At 42.5% G+C, this 21,250-nt stretch overlaps 1 protein-coding gene across 1 annotated transcript in view; it reads right to left on the reverse strand.

Moving 5' to 3' along the window:
* Nucleotides 1-21,250, reverse strand: part of CDH4 (cadherin 4) — a 466,125-nt gene that overhangs the window by 67,267 nt on the left and 377,608 nt on the right. The window contains exon 7 of the mRNA XM_074843142.1: nucleotides 17,848-18,020. Within this exon, the coding sequence (XP_074699243.1) occupies nucleotides 17,848-18,020 (173 nt within the window). The remainder of the gene's footprint in view (nucleotides 1-17,847; nucleotides 18,021-21,250) is intronic.

Here is a 21,250-nt window from a genome sequence, read left to right on the forward strand (position 1 = left end):
CATCCGGGAACCTCAAAATCTCTCAAAGCTGATGACATAACTGCTCTGGGTTTCAGCAGACCTGAGAGAGAGAACTACAGGAATCTTCTTAAATATTTGTTGTTAAGGTAAATCTAAAATGATTGTCTAGCACAATGTTAATTACATTGTACAGCAATCAAAACAGAGACGCTGAGTCTAATGAATCCCTACTCTCACCTTTGGAACAGAACTGGAGTGTCTTGTTCACCTCCTTATTAGCCCATAAATATTCTAATTAGGAAGCAACTCCAGATGAATAGGATTAGCAATAAGGACATTTTAGACTAGGTACACAAGAGATACTCAAAACTCTCATGTCTTATCTAAGGCTCTCCTGACATTTATAATCATGTAGAAACGCTAAATTTACATAGCTCTGCCTAATTAGACATGGTTGCAATTATGTTTGTGGGCTTCCTTTTTTTCCTGCCCAAGTATAACTTACACTGTCAAAACAGGAAGCAGGAACTGAATAGAAGCTCAGCAAGAAATAAAAGTATTTTACGCTGTTTATTTTTTCCTGGTTTTAATTTGAAATTCATATTTCAAAGCCATTTTTTTTAGATCCCAGGCAAGAACTGGCTGTTATGGATCCAAGTCCAGATCACTGCTGTTTTAGATGTAAAAATGTGCTTTTTTTAGATCAGCAGCATCTCAAGAGCAGGCACTAAACCAGGCCAAATTCTGCAAAAGGTGATGCATGCTCTGCCTGTACTCAGTGGGTTGCTCCTGCTCTTGATGAGAGCAGGAAACAAAGCAACTCATTTCTTTTGAGGACTGTCCCTGAAATTCTCACCCTGCCTATGTATTTTTCTGACTGCCCTGTGGTTTTTGGTTTCAGTCCCTCTCCCCAGCCTGAAAGAGCCTGAGTCTGACATTTCTGAAGTAATTCTGTGTTTGCCTTCCTTGGCCTTCAGAAAGATGGTGAGAAGCAGGTAATCCATCAAGCTATATTTTCTATGCAGCAAATGCTGGCATTATTGGGCAGGGATTTGATAAATGATGTGTACATTAAAAGAACTGAATTTCAATATATTGTCTTTGATGTCTATAATCACAGATAGAGTTCTTTCACCTTAGCTCAAGCATAAATCAAAGTAAGTGATATGCACTCAATTCAACATGCTTACAAATCTCTGGTTTAGAACTAAACCATAATCATGAAAACTCATCTGTGTTGGCAGACTTCACCTGCATGGAGCTCAGGCTGCAGTCCAGGTAGGTGGAGACGCCCATACACATGTATAAACTCTTGGGATTGGGGTATTAGGAAATTCCCAGGGCAAACAGCCACACATCCATTTTATTGACTGCTTAAGGTCTAATTCCCTCTACTCCTAAATACTTTGTTTATTAGAAAACGAGCATCTTATTTTGCTCGCATGTCACGTTTCAAGCTTCATGCAAATGATGCTAGCAGAGTTACAGAGCCCTTGGAAGCCAGACTTCCTGGTGGCAAAGGTCAGTGGCTCTAGGCACAGCAGTACTAAAGAATACCTTCTTAATAAAGACTCACGAGGAATGAGAGAGCAACCAAAGAACGGTATTAAAAACCTCCTGTTTACAGCTTCACTGCTTGGAACGTGGGAGAGGTGGAGAAACAACAGTTCTGTTCGTGCAGGTTTGTAAAAGCCAAAATTAATCAATTAAGAAACCAAGTATCTTCCTTCTAGCAAACTGAAGAAAATCAGATCACGCAGCAAACTGCCTCACGTGAGCACTCCCAGACTGTTTAATGCACTGTCCAGATCAGTGACCAAGTGCAGGGTCAACCCCAAACCAGCTGAAACCCAAAGCCTGCTGAAGCCCAACCGTGGCCTTCCAGTGAATTTTACACTCAGGCTGCACTGAGCTATAAAGAGCTGTCATGTTTCTGAATATCTTCATGAAATAAGTGCAACAGTCTGCTTCTAAAAGGACGTAACCGGCATGTTTTCTTTGGCTAGGACATCAGCCTCATGCCTGCTTTCTTATCAAGCTTTCTGATCAGGAGTTGTATCAGTCAAGATAGTTGGATCTGAAAGCTTACAATGGCAGCCCAAGGAGTTGAAACAAAATCAATAACCATACAAACACCACTCCCATCCTCTGCTCTGCTATATTTAAGATCAATCAATATGCATAAACGACTAGCGCCAGGCACATCTGCACTAGTCTAGCACATAATCAACTTTGTCTTGTCTCAGCTTAATATAATTTTCCACCATATTAGCAGTCTTTATGATATCCTGTCTTTTCAAATAGACATAATTCAGAATCACCACATAGTTCAATTGGATTATTTGAGTCGCACACAGGCCCACACTCGCACACACACACACAAATCCGCTCTTCAGTGACAGTCTCTCTTCACTCCACTGCGGTTGGGATTACGGCCATGTTTAAAGTTTTTGCAAGGAGGTGACATTTGAGGCCACAGCCAGCTTTCACCAATACCTCTGACAGAAAAATTTATGTGTGTGTGTATACGTATACTTAACAGACTGGGAAAAGAAATGAACAAACTTATCAAATGCCATGCTGAAGCATCCATTTAAAATTGCACACACTTTTAATGACTTGGGTGAGGGTTGCTGTTGCATAAATTTATTTAACGTTAATGTCCCTTGTTTGCTGTAAATTTCACACTGTGAAATTACCAGGGCAATTCTAATGGAGCTGAAGCCTCCAGCTGCACTCTATGATAAAGGAGGAAATAATTATGAATTCCTCTGGGAAGCCAAAGAAAGTCAAAGATCTCCTTCGAAACTGCTCCCAGATGAGCTGCTCATCAGCAGGCTCAGGAGGTGCAGAACCGCTCTCCAGCGCCGGGGGAAGCAGAATGAGCAGGACGCTCGTGCTGACGACGATTCCGCCATCAACTGACATTTAATTTGAAAGGATTGAAAGCTGGTGTCTGCAACAGCTTCTGCCAAGAAACGTATGAACAGTCAAGACAGAACATGGAAGTGGTTTTATGTTCCAAGTTCGGATGATACTGTGTAATTTTACATCTAATCACCTAGCGCGAGACATAACCACCAAACACTCAGCTCCAAGAGCTCATGCCTGAAGCTCTGACAGATGGCCGTATCATGAGAGGATGCTGCACTACACGGGTTGTTCCATCTAACACGGCATTTTCTATATCCCTTTGAATCCAGAGCTTATAGCCTTTGCCAGAGTTCACATCAAGAATAGAAAAAGGATAAAAAATAGTAACTGCAGAAAATCCTTAATCTTCCATCCCTGCAAATGTCTCTTCCTCCCCACCCTTGTTCTCCCTTATACCTCCCCATTCCTGGAAAGGCAGAAGGCTGTAGAACAGATGTTTCTTCCTTCTCCCATCCTCCAGATCATTATGGGCTGGCCTGGACAACAGCACTCTCCCCGCAGCAGGAGAGACCACCCTGGCAGTGAGGAGATGGGGGCACAGCTGGAGACCCCAGCCCCTGCCTCCTCCTCACCACCACGCTCCTTGCCTGGCAGCCAGCATCCTCCCTCCGGTCAGCTTTGAATTCAGGCCCAGTAACGAGTGACCCAGTAACTGGTCAGACTGCACCTCTGAAATGATAAAACAACTCATTCCTGGTAAGGAAAGCGGAGAAACCTAAGAAACTAAAATCACCTAATGGAACAGACAAGCAGTATTTATTCAGTCGCTTCCCGCGCGTCACTCACAATAACGTGTTGCAGTGTACTTCGGGCTTGTTTCCCCAGAACAAATATAATTCTTATTTATAATGCAATGAAGGATAAAGCAGGTTTCCTGATTCTGATAAGTGACTCTGTGATTATTTCTTCAATAAAAAGCATCATGTCTTTCAGATAATTCTTTCACGTTTTATTCTGGTTTGGAACAGAGAAGGCACAGACGAGCGTCTCTGCGCCTTGAGTCACTTCGTTTATTTTCTCATTTATAAAACCCGGGGACCCGCTAGAGAACACATCAATGGTACTTAAGGATTTCTGAACTTTGTGGACTGGACTTGCAGCGGCGTATAACCAATGCATGGCTACGGCGAGCGTCACCGTTTATCAGGTAATTGCATCCTGTGAGATGATAATGCACTGGCGGCGGGCTAGCGGCGTTATCACCGCAGATCATGACATAGTGCTCTCCTTGAATAGCAATCATCCGGCTTTCCGAATAAGCAGTGAACCAATATGCTGCTGGGAAGCCTGTCAGCAAAATGCCTGTACAGTGCATCAGCATGCTCCAGACGTTGGCTTGCTGTATCGAAAGGGGGTGAAAAATGTTAAATGAAATGTAATCACCTGCTTGGACTTTCTACTTACATTCAAATTTCTTTAACAAAAAATGTAATATATTATTTACTGTGTCTTCTTTTAAGGTAGCTGTCAGCATGCGATTTAGAAACACCAAACATACTAAGAATGGGATTTTCTGTGTCAAAATGTCCCATTGAAATTCAGACACCTCCTTCTCACAGTCTGTGCAATACTGTGAAGGAAACAGGGCCTGGACCTCATTGGAAAAAATCCCCAAACAAATTTTGTGTTTATGTAATGATGTATTTATTTAGGGACATTCCAAACAGATACAGCTGGTTAGACTTGAAAATAACTGCATGTGAAAACGCAAACAATAATTTATGTAACTTTAAATGAGTTTTTGCAAGATGTTTTGATGCGTTTTCCCTGAATGCTCCCCTGCACATCTGGTTATTAAGTAGTAATTTAGCCTACCTTATTTCCTATGGACATTGTAAGAAAAGCACCGTGCCTGTGCTCCCCTCTAAACCTGCCCTGCTACAGCATCTGGGGTCAGCACAATAATGCAAAATCCATTTCTCAGATCTGTCAGTCAGCCTTTGAAGATGCTAATACTGCAGGCAGTGGTCACTCTGAGTTACATTAATAGGCTCTTATTGTGAACGGTGGAATTAGTTTTCAGAAGAACATCCCTAAAAACCCATTTTGATATGGTAGGATGACAGTAGTGGAAGAGACCATATAGAGAGCTGAAGGGGCCTGAGGATGAAAACTGGTGGAGAATATTATGACAAAGTGGTTTTTCATCAGAACATGCCAAGAGTGAAACTGCTCCCAAGGAAGGGCATTCAAAACCTCTCCCTCACTTGAAATTTATTTTTACATTGCAAAACAGTCTCTTTAAAATGGTTTTAATCGTTTGAGATAACTTGGACAAAAATTGATCTTTTAAAATGTCAAACATCATTTAAAAGATCAATATCAATGTGACATTTTTGTAGCTATTAAAATAAAAACATTGATTCTCTCCAGATTTTTTTCTGACTTGTAATTACGACTTTAAAAATTCATTATTTTGTCCTAATCTGAGGGTGGGAAACTTTTGTGGGGCATTTCCTGCCTAATCAGGATTATCTGCATAAATGATTGCTGATGCTTCAACTCTTGCTCACACGGATACAGCAGAGAGATTCTCCAGCTCTCTTGTTTGGGGGTTCACAGAAATGTTGCCATGGCCAAAGGAGCTGCAGGTGAGCCACCTACCCAAAGATCCATTCAACATCCTGCGGGTTTCCCTGCTCTTCAAGCTATTTTACCAGCACTGGTGAAGTTCGCTCATGGAAAGTCAGTTTAGATATGTCTATACGCGCCGTGGCCAGGGCAGGGATTGCTTTGCAGACAGAGGATACGTTGAAGTCATGCAGCCATTCAGTGCCTCTACAGCAATGCTGATGGAAGCTGCCTCCACTTCTCATTCGTAGGGCAGATTTTCTGAGAGTGAGGAGCACTGGTAACCCTTCCCGACTTTCTCTTTATGCTCAAATATGCATTCATTCAAACCACATCGAGCTGCTGATTTACAAGCAAATACTGTTCATTACCTTTTCTGTCAAACATCATGTCTTCTGATATCAAACATTGAGGGGGGAAAAATGCACATAATTTACAAATCTAATAATGCGTTTCCCATCACACTCCTCTGCATTGCCATGGCCACAAAAAGATGGAATCAGCCAAGATGAAAGCGTTTTCAGGGCTGAAGTTTAATGGCTAAAATAATTGCAGAAACATACACATCTCCAAAACAAACCACTTCCAGAATGAATAATGCGTGGAGTATCCTCTCATCTACTACTTCACTTCACCTCAGTACAAGCTCCCCCGTGAGCAAACACATACAACGTATTGTAGGATATTTCAAACACTGCAGATCTCTACAGCTGGGCCAGCTCCACTCTGCTGCAAGCAAACCACACAGGATGCTGCTCTTATCTCTCTGAAATTCACCTTCAGAAGGCGAAAACAACACTGCCTAAGCAGGCATTGTATTTGGCATATGCTTGCTTGGGTGGTATCAAACCCTCCCTTTAGAAAAGCAGACATCTACCAGAAAAGCTTTACTAATTCTACAAGAGTCACTCGCAGTTGAGTTACAAACCCTGCTATCCACCCCCAGGCAACAGAAATCTGGTCAGTTCACTTCTGTTTGAGCATCTGCCCAAACCTTGAACCATTAAAAGATTCTTCCTCATAAACTGAGATGAATTCCATGCTGGTATGAATGCGAAACTGCAATCTATTTATTTTTCAGAGAGCTGTATAAATTAAGACTGGAAAGGCCAACTTATTGAATGTCTGGATAATATGAGTCACTGCATTTTTATCCAATTAGTTCCCCTTCTAAATTTTAGCCATCAGATTTGAGGTCACTCAGTATGTGACCTGTTTACTTTAACTGAAAACTATGTTTATTTTTCTAGAAAAGCATTTGGAACAGAAAGCACTTTAAGTGCAAAACATGAATAGCTTGAATAAAACATCATTGTACTGACACATACTCTACTTAATGAAGATTTCTTACACTAAATCCCCACATTTTTTTAAAAAATTGGAATAACAGAACGACAATGAAAGGAAAATATTTAGCCTAAAATTTAGGAGAAAAAATGCTGAGGTTACCATGACAAAAGAACAAACCACATCACTGCTCTGCTACTACAAGCTCCTAGATGCTTTAATGTGCAGTTCTGGGAACAATTGCACACAGCTCCGGCCTGCCTGCACATGACACCTTGCTGGCCTTATCCAAGAGACCCTCTCCCAACATGTGGTGAATGGGGAATATCCCAAACCTCGGTGCCTGACATTATGATTATTTATAGTCAGTCTAGTGATGCTTGGAAGTGTCTAACAAGAACAGTTATTCTTCCCTTCAAAGAGCCACCTTCTGCCTCCTTTTTGGATACTAATTTGTACAGAACTCAAGGAATTAGACAGTATTCATGTCGCAGAATAGCAAACTCCCACATTTTTGTCCCTGTGCACATATTTTTGCCTTTTTGGAAGTACTGAATCCCCATCAACTCCATATTCTGTGATCCTGATGCTGTTCCAAAGCTCTGATGAGATGTACCATAAAGACACTAGATATATCACCATTTTAATTATATAGTCTCTTCATTGTTTACACTTACGACTTCCCATTTTAAGAATACTTTCAGAATACAAGGCTCTATATCTGGTCTTCTGACATTTACATTCCTTTGCATTTAAGCTGCCTTTTTCTTATGTTCTGTTAAGAAAAGTAGCTGCTGCAGACAAACATCCTGTAAACTCATTCATGCTCTGGCAAACATGCTGATGATAATATTTTAGTATGAAATGTAGCCAAAGAAACTTACAGGAATGGGTTTTGTTATTAAAAAAAAACATTACTAGGTCTAGGAAGAAAGAGTTAACAAAGTCTCTCTTTAAAATGCTAATAATAGACAATGGTCTGTGGATAAGTTAATTAGTGGAGCCAGCTTGTGTTTAATTATTTCACTTGACCTGGTGCAGATTTAGACAATAATCCCTTTAGAGAGGGGAAGGGGCTGTTGGAAAGTATGTGACGTACCAGAAGAAAAACTTCAAATCTGCCTGAGCCGAGCAGGTAGTCTTCTATCTAAAATTGGAATGATACACTATTCTCCACTGTAAGACAAGCTCAAATGGAAAAAGAAATGCAGGTCTGAACCACAAAGATTATGCTAAGGACCCGGTGAGCTTTTCACTCCGATACTTAACTCCCTCCCCGCCCCCCCCCCCCTTCCAGCTGGGATTTTACTATTGAATAATGTATAAGCCAACCCACTGTAGTCAGAGGTGGGATTTCATGAGCCAACTTGAAACAAGTGCAACCAGTCTGCACCAGAACTCTCTGAACATACTAAAATGTGTGTGAAGAAAGAAAAGGGTCTATAGACTATTAGTATATGTGGCATTTTATAGGAGAGGCTCTGAAGATTTACACATTTTAAAAAAGAGAACGGATTAGGTTGGGTATCAGTCCTATTCTTGCTCAGACTCTATAATCGGATCCAATTAAACTCAAAGGTTTGTTTTATCTGAATAGGTCAACCCCAAATCATGTAGCTTTTCAATTTGGTAACATGTCTTCAGTAGGCTGCCCAAATATGAATAAGTCATTACAGTTTAACACGTGAATCGGTACAACCTCCTGCAGAGGCTATAGCATCTGAATGCTAGCAATACTTAAAGGAAGTACTGTGTCCTGTCACCTGGAGTCCTGCCTCCAGCTCTGGAGTCCTCCGCACAGAAAAGACATGGACCTGTTGGAGTGGGGCCAGAGGAGGCCACAAAGATGATCAGGAGGCTGGAGCACCCCTGCTATGAAGAAAAGCTGAGAGAGTTGGGGTTGTTCAGCCTGGAGAAGAGAAGGCTCTGGGGAGACCTTAGAGCAGCTTCCAGGACTTAAAAGGGGCTTAAAAAGATGGGGACAAACTTTTTAGCAGGGCCTACTGTGATAGGACAAGATGTAATGGTTTTAAACTAAGAGAGGGTTGACTTAGACTAGATATAAGGAAGAAATCTTCTACAATGGGGTGGTGAAACACTGGCACAGGTTGCCCAGAGAGGTGGTAGATGCCCCATCCCTGGAAACATTCAAGGCCAGGTTGGACGGGGCTCTGAGCAACCTGGTCTAGTTGAAGATGTCCCTGCTCAGCGCAGGGGGGTTGGACTAGATGACTTTTGGAGGTCCCTTCCAACTCAAACTATTCTATGATTCTATGATTCTGTAAAGCCAGGTGTATAAAAGAGAGTCTAATCCACACAGAAAAAAAGAATTTAAAAAAAAAATTGGGGAGCTAGTCCAGTAGGCAGTAAATAGCTCCATATGCACTGTCTGAGTGGGAGGAAACTCTTCGTTTCAGCCAAAGCGTAGGACTCGTTCTTGGTGGAATCACCTTCATGGGAGATGTAAACTGGCTGTAGGTTTTCTTTTATACACTGGTTCTCTCTGTTCTGTGGTTAGAGCATCCTTCCGTGCACATCTTCACAAGGACTCAGTCTGAAAAACTTCACAGAACAACTAGTCCGATAAAAGCCACACCACTGCTCTATTTGATCCTCTTTATTAAAAACATAATTTGATGGGGAATGAAATGCCCTTGGACAGGAGTAAGGCCAAGACAAATGCCAGCTGTGTGCGGCAGATCACCTTGTCAGATATTTATTGCAGAGCAGCACTGTGGTGACGAGGTGGGCTCCCCATCAGCTCCTCTGACAGCTGCATTTCACTGGAGCACAGGGACTGTCAGCTTCATCAGAAAAGATGAAGCCTCCTCAGCAACTGGTCTGCCAACGTGAAAGCAACTTCTCAAGAGGGTTGGCATGGCCACAAAATCACGGGTCCTTCCTCATCCCTCACAAACAGCTCTGATGCTCTCCTCCTTCAAAGGGCAAGAGGAATGGCAAAGAAGACACAGCGTGTCCCAGTCACAAATAAGGCACTTCCATGATGCCAACAGCAAGGCGAAGAATTACTGAAGGCAAGTTCAAAATTAGCATTAAAAAATCGGTAGGACTGCTTATTCTGGTGACAGATTGTCCGTGATTTTCTGAATCCCAAAGAATTTGTGTTGCACAGACTGAAATAACAGGAAGAGAGTCATAAGGTTTCATGGAAACTATCAGAATGAGCAGCTTGCTTAAACAAAGAGGCTCTGCTCTCCTATGTTTTTCCAGAGCATGCAAAGTGCTCCTTCCCCAAAAGCACAGGTGTCAAGGATTAAGTATCACACATCTATCAGTCAAGGATTAGCAACAGAGGTGGCCATAAAACGTGCTCGGCCTGTCCAGGCAGTATGATTAAATACATGTTTGTTGCGCTGTCTTACTTCCTTCATTAGTGTTTCTCTTTGCTTGTCAATGTTATTAAGTTCCTAAACCCCCCAGTGATGACAGGGCCATTAGTGTCTAAACAGAGAGAGGATAATGAGTGAATGCGTGCAGATGAAACCACAGCTAAGCTGAGCTTACACAAACTCACATTCAAACTGCGCCAACAGATCATCAAAATTTGTGTAACCAGTTGGTCTCCAGCACATTACATATGAGTCCCATTCATCTTGCTGGTGATTTTTTCTGGAAGTAAATACTATGGCTATTTTCCTATCTACTCATTGGACTCCCACAGGTTCCAAGCTATTTACCAGCCTCTTCTTTTGGAAAGCTCTTTTGTTCTTTAAAAGTTTCTCCTATCATCTCCAAACACACTTTTTTTTTTTTTTTTTTAGTGAAACACGTACTCATGCTATTGTCTCCCAAGCCCCACAGCTCAGACCCTTTCCTCTATTGTTCTTGCTAGTCTACCTAGCTATCGGATCAAGGAAAAATAATCAAAAAAACCTTTCCATATACAAGAGCTCTAAAAACTCATATTTAGTGAGTTGTAGCAATTATGCAGAAGACCAAAGGTTATAGATGATTCTGGAAACACCCACCAGGAAGACACACAGTCACAGCTATTTGAGAAATGCAAACAGGGAGACATATTCTTTCTAGGTACTGTAACAAGGCTTCAGAGCTGCTGACATAATTCCCTTCTTAATTAAAACAAATGGCATTATTTCTATGACGAGGCTTCGCTCACACCTTTCCCATTCTGTAATAAAGGCTACCAGGAAATCCACTACGCAATGTTGGAGCAGCAGCACTCAGAGCAGATTCAAGTCCTCCCCATCTGCTAACTTCTGGTACCTCACAATACTACAAGTGGTCCTCCATTGGGTGCGCGATGCGTTTCCAAATGCACTAAAAAAATTAACTTTCAGTGATGAGTGGTAGTGCTTCTCACCATAATTTGCTGAAAAAGGTCATTCTTGTCTGTAACAAGAAAATGAAATTCATGCTGGAATGATGGAGCAAGCTCAAATCAGTCCTAGGTACAATATAGAAACGTAAACTAGAATCAAGCATAAATCTACTGGCTAAATTCAGCTTATGGCTAATCAGCTCTTCCTTTGACAGGATATGCTGCTGTGGAAATGGGATAATTTTATAACTGAATAATTTAACCAGTTTTATCTTTAAGTAATGATTTCAGGCATATTAATATAGAAAGCTTCAGTATTTACATTTTTGTTACATGGACCTGAAAAATTACAAGGTATCAGGAATAACACAGTATTCAGTGATAAATGACTTTCATAGAGTAGTTTTCATCCCCTAGAATGACTTTGTGCTCCGCAAATCCCTGGGATGGTGTGTGGCAGCCGGGCAGACAGCGAGGGCAGAGCCTGCTGTGCGACAGGGCTGGGGAGAACTGCTTGTCAACAGAAAAGGGAAACATTTTGGAAACATGAAGGTCAAGGCTAGAAGGGACAAGTAAAACAGAGTCCAACCTGCTGTACAGAGGATGCTATAGTATTTCACCTGCTTACCTCTGCTAAGAGTTCAGTAGTTTATGTCTGGCTTGAAGACTGTTCCACAAAGACTTCCAATCATTATTTGAATGCTGTGAGAAGTGGAAAAGCCATTTACCCTTGGAAGTCTGTTAGAGTCCTTCATCATTTCAGTCATTGTAAAATACTTTGGGAGCCTACAAGTCTGGAAGCTAAATACAGGGGCTTGTGGTCCAGATTCACAGAAATAGATGTGCCTCATTGGCAAAATAATTGTTAATCTCTCACTCTTGTTCTCCTGTGAGCTCAGCTGTAGATGCATTTTTCTGCATGTTTTAATGCAGAGATACAGGAACTTCATCTTTAAAAGCAAGATACTTGTAGCTCAGGAGAATCTAACAACCTTGTTTTAGTTCTTCTCTCGAAAAAATAATGGAGAGAACATGAAAACCAGAATCCTTCTCGCTTTAAAGAACTCCTGCAATAGATACAAATAGCAAACACGGTGCATGCTAGATTGTGCCTGTCAGAAGGTGACATCCTCTTACCAATTTTGCATTAGTCCTCACTGCTCCTTGGAGATGGCTAATTTGAGTGAGGAAAATGGGAAACAGAAACTCTTAGGATGCAGTCAAGCCATTTAGATGTCACTTTCCCTCATTCTTTGTATTTTGTCAGTACACATACACGACTGATAATCTGCACAGATTCACTCATGTATCACTCGTATCGCGTCGAGATCCTTCAGTCTCACACTGCAGCAGATGTTCCTCCAGCCCTGCTCAGAGGAGGAGGCGCAGCTTTGCAGAACACTGCATTGATATGCAGTGAGGGGAAATAATTAACACAGCCAACGATAATTTAGAACAGAATAAATTCCTTTTGTTATATTCCAGGGGTGGAAAAAGGATTGAAAGCTGCTGGACTCTCCTGTCAGAGGGAAGTTTTCTAGTACAGAAAGCAAGGCTCAGCCTGCGTTACCTGTTGGCTATACTTAAGAGTATTGGCTGGTTGGAAGAGACAAACCCAGATTAAAACCACTGTATTTGGGTAATCTCAAACCAGTGGATTGCTATCTATGGGACTGTTTCACAAAGGATGAATTATAGCAGTCTCAATGGCTAAGCTAATTCCTGTCACCACTGCAATGCTTTGTTTACTCCTGGCCAACATCTGAAATGAAGTAACAAGGAGGTTTTGAAAAGCTACTACAATGACCTGGAGATAAATATACTCAAAATAGTTACTACAGATGGTAAAAACCAATTCCCGCTCAGTTTCCGGAGGAGCAGCATACCGTTTGGGTTTTTTTAACATAACAGTTCAAATTTCTGCTCTATCAGAAATGCCTAGCTGCACCAAAACCAGAGTGTTGGAAAAGAAATCAACTGTCTCTGCTAATAAGAAGAACTTCTCCTCTTCCCCACAAAAATCCTGCCATTTCATTCATAAATAAAATAAGTCACTAACTCAGTTGTTGGCAGGCTCTCTCTTTTATCTTTCACTCACTTGAGAAAGACTAGCAACATCACATTTTCGGAAAGCCAAGTGTAGTAATCATAGAATCGGATTTCATGTATTTTTAAAAGCGTTTGCAGCAGCAGAGATCCAATCACTTTTAAAAGAAATATAAACATACAGAAATTCGGAAGAAGCAACTCGGAGCTCCTGACTTTCTTCATTTCTTCAACATGAAATGAATGTGCCAGGAAGGGACTCCTTTCTAAAGGGGATCTCAAAAAGTTAGCAACATTAGACTACAAGCACTGCAGAGCCAAAATACTTATTATCTCAAATAAGCCTCGATGACATTTGAGATGTCTCGACATTTATTGGCCTGCGAGCAGAGTGTGGGATCAACCAGCTCCTTTTCTCTCATTTCTTTTTTTTCTCCTCCTGCTTGCTCGAAGTCTGTTCATAAAATATTTAGGGGAAGCTCTTCAGAGGATGCTATTGCCTATACTATAGCCCCAGTGCAGCTTTACTGTGCTACTGAGACAGATATTCTGCCACCAGAGAAATCAAAAGAGCTGATGGGGTTGGATTACTGCACCAGGAGCTCCCTGTCAGACTGACAGTCTGGGCTCGATCCCCGCCTGGGACGCCAGAGTGAGCGGCAGTGAAAAAAATGAGCTAGCACGCAGAACAGATCTGGTCCCTTTTCCATGGTTATAAGGAGAAATGTTACTTTTCAGAATGGCAAACAGAAATATGAATGTTCTGCCTGTTTCCAAGCCTCAGCTGGGGACAGCTGACCCTTTTTTATCTCTTGTTATTTTCTTCCCGGGGGAAAAAAGAGCAATGAAATCTGGAATTCAGATGCACTGCTAAATTAAGCTATCAGTTGGGTAGCGTCTCCTAGTAGTACCACCCATTTCTGCAGCAACCTGCCAAAAATTAAATAAATTAGCACGATGCCCTCCTACCCCCTGAACTTTGTTACAACCTGTCCATCTCATGTATCCACGGCCTTCCCTATTAATCCACACACTCTGTGCTCCTACCACTATTTGATCTTTCCCTCCTAGTTTCATTAAATCAGCTAGAGATTTCCTACGTTTCTCTGACGTTTTCCTGTATCAGAGCAAGTATCTGCTTTTAACTTTTTCATCTAAGCTTGGCTCTCTGAATGTACCTTTGAACCTCTGATGCACTCTAAATCCCTGTAATTTTCCCTATTAGTTCAAGGGATAGATGTTCCTTTGTTCCACCTTTGGCATTTCTCACTCTTAGGCATCCAGGAGCTTAAATCACGCTGTTGCTAAACTGTCCTCCTTTAATAATTTTTATGAAGTGCAGTCCAATTATCTTTATCTTCCTTGGGGATCCATTCAATTAAGCGCAGTCGTAATGAGTGAATGGACACAGAGCATTGTAACCATATTTACATCCAGATTAATGGGAACCAGGTAAGATAACTTTAAAGCCATCAATATTTTAATACCTTGGCTTTTCATTTTGCTATCTTCAGTGTCAGACACATTTAGAGAGACGAGCACAATTTGAGAGTCTGAGTTTTTAATTTCCTCTTTGGTTTGTGGAAATGAGGGTTTAAGAAACAGCAGCAAACTATATGAATTTGTCTTAAAATAGGCTTCTTGTAGGTTAACCAAAACACTTCTCATGACACAAAACGAGCTGGAACGCTTCATCCAGCTTCCTGGACATCTCATGCATTGAAGGTAATGTAAGAAACCAGTAAAAAACCAATATTTAAGTGGAGATGCTGAGAGCATTGGGAAGTCTCATTTAATGAGCATGGAACAGAAATGCTGAGCTAGAAACATCAGTCCTGAAGTGACTTTTTTCCCCTCTGAAAGACAAATGCTGGATCTGGAACATGGACCTGTCTCTCAGATACAGAATAGCTCTGACAGTTATTTTCGCACCTGCTTTGAGGCGCCTTTGCATCGCAGGAGCAATGTAGAGGGTCGAATGGAGACTGAAAACCTGGTTCTGTTTCAACACAGCTTAACGTAATAGTGTCACAGGCACTGATAAATGTGTCAATAAGCATTTGGAGAAATAACTGGTATCCAGGGAATTTATCTTGGTTGTAGTAGTTTCAGCTGAATAGGTCAGATTTGTTAACATTTTAATTTACACAAATCTGCATTCCAAATACTGCTCTTCGGCTCCTTTTCCTAACAACAAGAAAATGTCAGCAGCAAAACCAAATTTACTCCTCTAATAGCTTTCTCAAGATTTCAGGAAAAACAAACAAAAACAAAAAAACAATCTGTGGTACAGTTATGGGAGTGCTTAAACACTGTTTTCAGTTTAGACTTAATACAATTTTATGTTAATAAAACAGAAACTTTTGCCAATTCCAGATGTAATCCTGAAACGCAGCAGAGAGCGCTGGGAATAAGCACGTCCCGTAGCTTCAGGGCAGCCCCAGGATTGTGCCCAGAGCTGGTTGTTCTACCTCGATCCAAGTGTCCCTTGTCCAACCTGGTACTCAGCTTGGGACACTCAACACCAGATTTCCACATACGAAGTGCCAGCTTGCCTTGATTTCCCACACCCAGTGCAACAGGGGAACTAACATGAAGCGTATGGTTCCCCTGCATTTTTTAAAATACTTCAGACACGAGATAAATCTGAAAAAAGATGACCGTTCTGCCTTATCCTTTCCCCCTAATTATCACCTGCCTCTTTCTTCAGCTGATTTGCTGAGATTAAAACCTCTTTCCCACCAAGCTACCCCAATCTACGTCTCTGAAATTAATATAAACCGATGACCTTTCTCTATCAGTAAAGCTCTACATTAAAATGCTGGCCCCCACTGATGTCAAGGGGGCAATAACAGTTCTGTCATTTTCATAAAATCAGCATTTTCCTGCCAGAATTCAGATCTCTCCTTCGAGTACTCTGCCACCATCCCCGCCAGGGCTGTCAGCAATCTCTACAGCCCTTGTTTCTCCTCTTCGACTGCAAGCACACTGCAGGCTTCAGCATTGCCTAGGATAATCTACCTGCTTAACATTCAGCTAACTTTCTGGTTCTCTAAATAAAAAGAGCAGGGAAAGGTCAAATCTGCCCTAGGTTGTGCTTACAAAGTCTGCCACATCAGGTGGGAAGGAACAGGCTCTGGTGCTCCTCCTGCTCCCCCAGCTCTGCTTCTTGTCTTCACATCTGGAAAGCTCTCCGCTCACCTGACCTTCTCCTTGGAAAGCTGTTTCACACAGCATCTACCCCCAGGTCAGCTCGCCCTGAAACTGTGCCTTGGGCAAGCCCCAAATCTGCGCCATTCCCAGCCAGCAGCCCCCCCCAGTCCCAGTGGCTGCCCCAGGGCACTCCGCTTGCTGCTGAGCTGCTGCCGGTGCTTTTATCCGCTCTCAGCAGCCTCCGCAGCCGCATTCGGGATTTCTCCCAAAGCCACTGTGCAGCTCTGAAACAAAACAGCAGCCCCAGACATGTGAATGAAATGGGCACAAACCCTGGCAGAGCAGTGCCTGTCGGCCGGCGTTTGGCAGAGCACTCTGCAGCGGGGCCAAAAAAGTGCCACTGGGGCTGATGTGCGAGTGAAAAAAATGTCTTCGGAGCTGGAGGTTTTCAATCCTCTGAGTGTGGGGCCCCCGCTCCCTCTGTCCCTGCCATCAGTCACGGGGCAGGAAAGGAGAGAAAGGAGAACAAAACCAGTTTCTGGTGGCTCCTCTCAGAAAAACAGCATGCTGGGCTCTCTCAAAATGGATTTCACTGGACTTGTTATCTCTGGGGACTGCCTGAACTTAAACATCTGAGCCTAAGACTATGTACATCCTTTCGCATTTAACACATACCATACTATCTGTGGCTGCTTGCTCAACGAACAAATGATCCTTCCCATCGCTTAGTTGATCAAGATCTCCTCATGGCATTGGACAGGTCACACTCCAGGAACCGCACAGTCAAATGGGGAAAAACCCCAGAACTTAAGTTCCGCCTCTCCCTTCACACCCACTGACTCCTGTCCCCTCCTTCCCTAGTCACTCCAACCCACCGCTGATGCTACATTGATTTTTGTTTAATGTGTGAGGTATAAATACTTCGTCCTTGAGCTATACTCACAACTAGAGAAGGCAGAGCTCTGAGAATCATACTGTATAGCTTACACTGGCAGAGTATGTTTTTGTCAGTAAAAATGAAATTTCTTCTGCATTTGGATAAGCTGTACATTGCAAAATGCCAGGAGGAAGAGGCATTAAAGGCAGAGCCTCACACAAACCCAAGATCACTGGAAGACATTTTCCTAGTTTGTAAATCACACAAGGACGCCATCATGAAACATGCAAAGCGTGTTGAGTACAGGCTGTGTAACTGCTTCCAAAGACAACATGCAAAGAAGTAAGCAAGACAGGTCTAGAAAGGGCTACAGATGTCTGGCACTTAATCTGGCCCCTGACAGAAGGGGGACAAATGCCAACTTATGCATCCCCCTGCTCCTTCTGGAGTATTTTCTACATCTTTGAGTTGTACAAATTTACGGAAGGAAATTATCATGAGTTTGAAGATTCTCCCAGGGTTTCACTGATTGTTATGGATTAAGACAAAAATATCACATCAAAGCCATGATGTCCCACAGTTGCTGCAGAAGCAAAGACCACAATCTCCACGTGGCAACTCAAACTTTTAGAGGCTTAGTATTCAGGACAGGATTTGAGCTTTGCAAGTCATCAACCCTCAACAACGGGAAATCTGGTATGGTGGCTTTTAAACTCACCTCTCTGTCAAGTCCAGCAGCCACAGTGACAATGTCTCCTGTCTCGCTGTTAATAGTGAACATATTTTGCGATGGGCTCTGTGGAGTCTGAGTCACGATTCGGTACCTCACCATCCCGTTCGCTGTGGTACTATCATCTGCATCATTTGCCGTCACTGTCATCACGTAGGTACCTTGGAACAAGAAAAGATAAAATATCAGGACTGTCTCACTGTAGAGCAGATTGCAGTCCCATTGACTTGGGGTCATGCATTTTATTCAGAAATGCTATGGAGTAGACATCCCATTTCAATCCAGCCAGCTAGGCAAGGCGAGGATTATGAAAATAGCAACACTGCTGAGACTAGATGATCTGTAAGGATACTGATTACACATAACTGGTACATAGCGAGAAGTCATATGAGGATATCTATGATTAACTTCTAATTCTTTCAGTGATTGTAAGTTTTAGGGCAGCATTTTTTGTCCTGCAATTTCATAGATTCTCACAGGAGATTTTTTTTCCATCCAATCACTGCATTCACATGCATTCAGAAGTGGAGTTTAACAGTGGAAAGCCTATCAGACTTCTCAGCAGCTTCAGAAGGACACCATCAACGTGCCCATGTCCAGTGCAGGAAGCAACTGTCTGCTGCCTCCAGTTCTTGGAGAAACAACCACCTTTCTGGCTCCTTCTGGAGATAAAAAAAAAACATTTCTGCAGAGCAAACAGAACAGCTGCTGCCCAGCAGGACAGAAAATCAATGATTTGGTATGTGTGGCCAGCGATGTATTGAATTGTTGGTTTGTTTCTGGCTAATCATCAGTGTCTTCATTTGCCTTGCAAAAAACAATCCTTACTTTCTAGATACTGTTGGGAGCGCACTGATGCACTGACAGGCTCATTATCACTGGAGTTTGGCAGCAGGGTGTTTTGCTAAAGTGGGAAATTATCATTATGAGGGTAAAAGATGTTACTTGATTGGATGGACTCCTGCAGCTGCATGGTCCTGTGACCCCCCAGAGCTCACAAGGCCCAGCTTTACACTTGTTATATTGGTAGGAGAGAATGACTAAAAGGGCAGACACATACCGCTTACAAAAAGCAATCTGCAACAGTGGATAAATCTAATGACATGAGACCTGAAAGGAGGAGTGGGAGGCAAAGAGAGACAGTGAAACCAGACACAACCTCGTTTAGTGACCACCAAACCCAACAGCATCAATGGAAAGATGGGAGGTACCGCTTGAACGCTGCTCACTCGGGAACTCTGAACAGATGAACCAACTTATGAGCCTGCCGTGCTGGAGGAGATGCAGAGTGGTCCCAACAAGAACCTGAGCTGATTTAAGATGGAGCCACGTGGTGTTTTACAAAAAGAGCTGAGTTTGTTCTGCCCACTTGGTTAGATGTGAGCCACTGGCAAACTTGGGGACATGTGGCTACATCACCATTGCATTGTGTCTCATCTAATAAGCCCAGATCCCCAGCTTGGCCACAAAGCTACCAAGCTTCCAGTTCAGAGAAAGCAGAGTGCTGGAGAGCTTGCATCTGTTTGCAAGAGTTTAAAAAATACCCCATGCTCTGAAAGGGCAGATCTACCAATGGCTGCAGCATGCCCAGATTTTGTCCCCTAGCCAAGTGTCTTTCAGCCACTTGGCATGTAGGCAATCCCCCAGGATCTTCCCCAGCTTTGGGAAAACAACATGTCTCAGTATTAGCAGTAAGTGGCCTCATAAGTTTGTATTTTTGCACTGTGCAAAGTGCTTTGCTGATCTCCTTCCATCTGGCTCAATCAGGCTCTTTTTGTTCCCTGTGGTGATACATATTCCTGTGAGTTTTCTTAGTTCAATAAGAATTATAGATTAAAAAATAAATGAATGTGTAAAGCAAATTCTAATGATGAATACATTCCTATCTTTCTGCAATAATCCTGATTCACATTTGTGAAATGAAAACAAACTATTCAACAACTTTAACATTTTTCCGATCAATAAACTTCAGGAGAGGGAAGGAACACTGAATTGAAACAAGGCTGTGCAGGCAATGAATTTTCTCCTTTCTCTTCAAGCATTCTTTTTTCACTCTTTTGTAAAAAACAGTTATCATGAGACAACTGACACAAATAAAGAAGCCAACCCTTCGATAAGTACAGGGGAAATGTACAGGAGAAATTTAAATAGGAAATACGCTGAATGAGATGTTTGATTTGGAATTTATGTTATCTTAATGGATTCTATACTGAAAATATCTCTGAACAGAATGTCAAAACCTGGGGCTAATGAAAACAGAAATGGAAGAGGAAAACAGACTCTATTTTAGGACATGTGAAGTCTTAGGACATATTCCAGAAAACAGGTGCTATTTTGTGATTCACTTCTAGTGCAAGAAACAGCTCTGAAAGGAAAGTTATTGGGGCTACTAGGTTCAGACAAGGACGCCCCACAGTTGTGGTCCCTCCTCATCTGGGATCTCTCAGACTGCACAGTAGTTTCCAAAATAAATCAGGTTGTGTGCAAGATGGTGGGTTCCCAGCTTAGCAGGGGAACCCATGAGGCTGCAGCTGTGTGGGGCACAGGGTGAGCTGACAGCAGCTGTAGTGTGGATGGAGTGTATAGTAGATCCCCTTCACTCTTTCTCTCACCTTTTTGCTTCTTTCCTGCAGTACAGCATTGGACTGAACACACCTGCTCTAGAAGAAGGACTATTTCAACAGTGTTTGACCTACGTCCTCATAAAGGGAGATGGGACTGGACAGATATCTCTAAAGTCATGAACCGTGCACTGGGGAGCTGTATTTCAAGAGGCAATCTGCTCCCTATCTCATATCTTTAATTTCTATTATGAAACCCAACCACAGAGAAAACAGAGGAACTTGGCATTAATTACTAACTTGTAACTTAATAAAACGTCCTCTGCAAAGGGCCCTGTGTGGCTGCAGCACTCTGCAGCGCATGATGGAATTGCAGCAGCCGCTTCCTTCCCCGGCTCTCCCTGGGGTTGCTTGTCTGACCACAGTCTGCTGTAAAGCGGCTGCAAATTACTCCCTCCTCTCTGCAGTCTGGATGGTGGCTGATACGTCCGTTCCTGTTCCTATGCACACACATTTCCCACCTGGCAATACTGACCCAAGAGTGTGATGGCATCTCCTGTTGCCCATGCTGAGGGTACCACTCCCGAGGACCACTCCCAGGGGATCAGCTGCTGTAACCTGTATCACCATATAGGTTCCACTCAGTTTTCTGTACATTTAGTCTGTCTTGAAGCAAGACATAACCTCTAGATACCTGTGTGCTGCAGTGAATGGCATAAACATATATTTGTGCACAAGAGTATTCAACAGAGCGATGTGGATATATACTGCTACAATGTCTAGCATCTTCTGGGTGCTATATAAAGTCTTTCACTATACTAAGATGGTTG

The sequence above is a fragment of the Strix aluco genome, chromosome 17 (assembly GCF_031877795.1).
Source record: "Strix aluco isolate bStrAlu1 chromosome 17, bStrAlu1.hap1, whole genome shotgun sequence".
In the NCBI taxonomy this organism is placed as follows: Eukaryota; Metazoa; Chordata; class Aves; order Strigiformes; family Strigidae; genus Strix; species Strix aluco.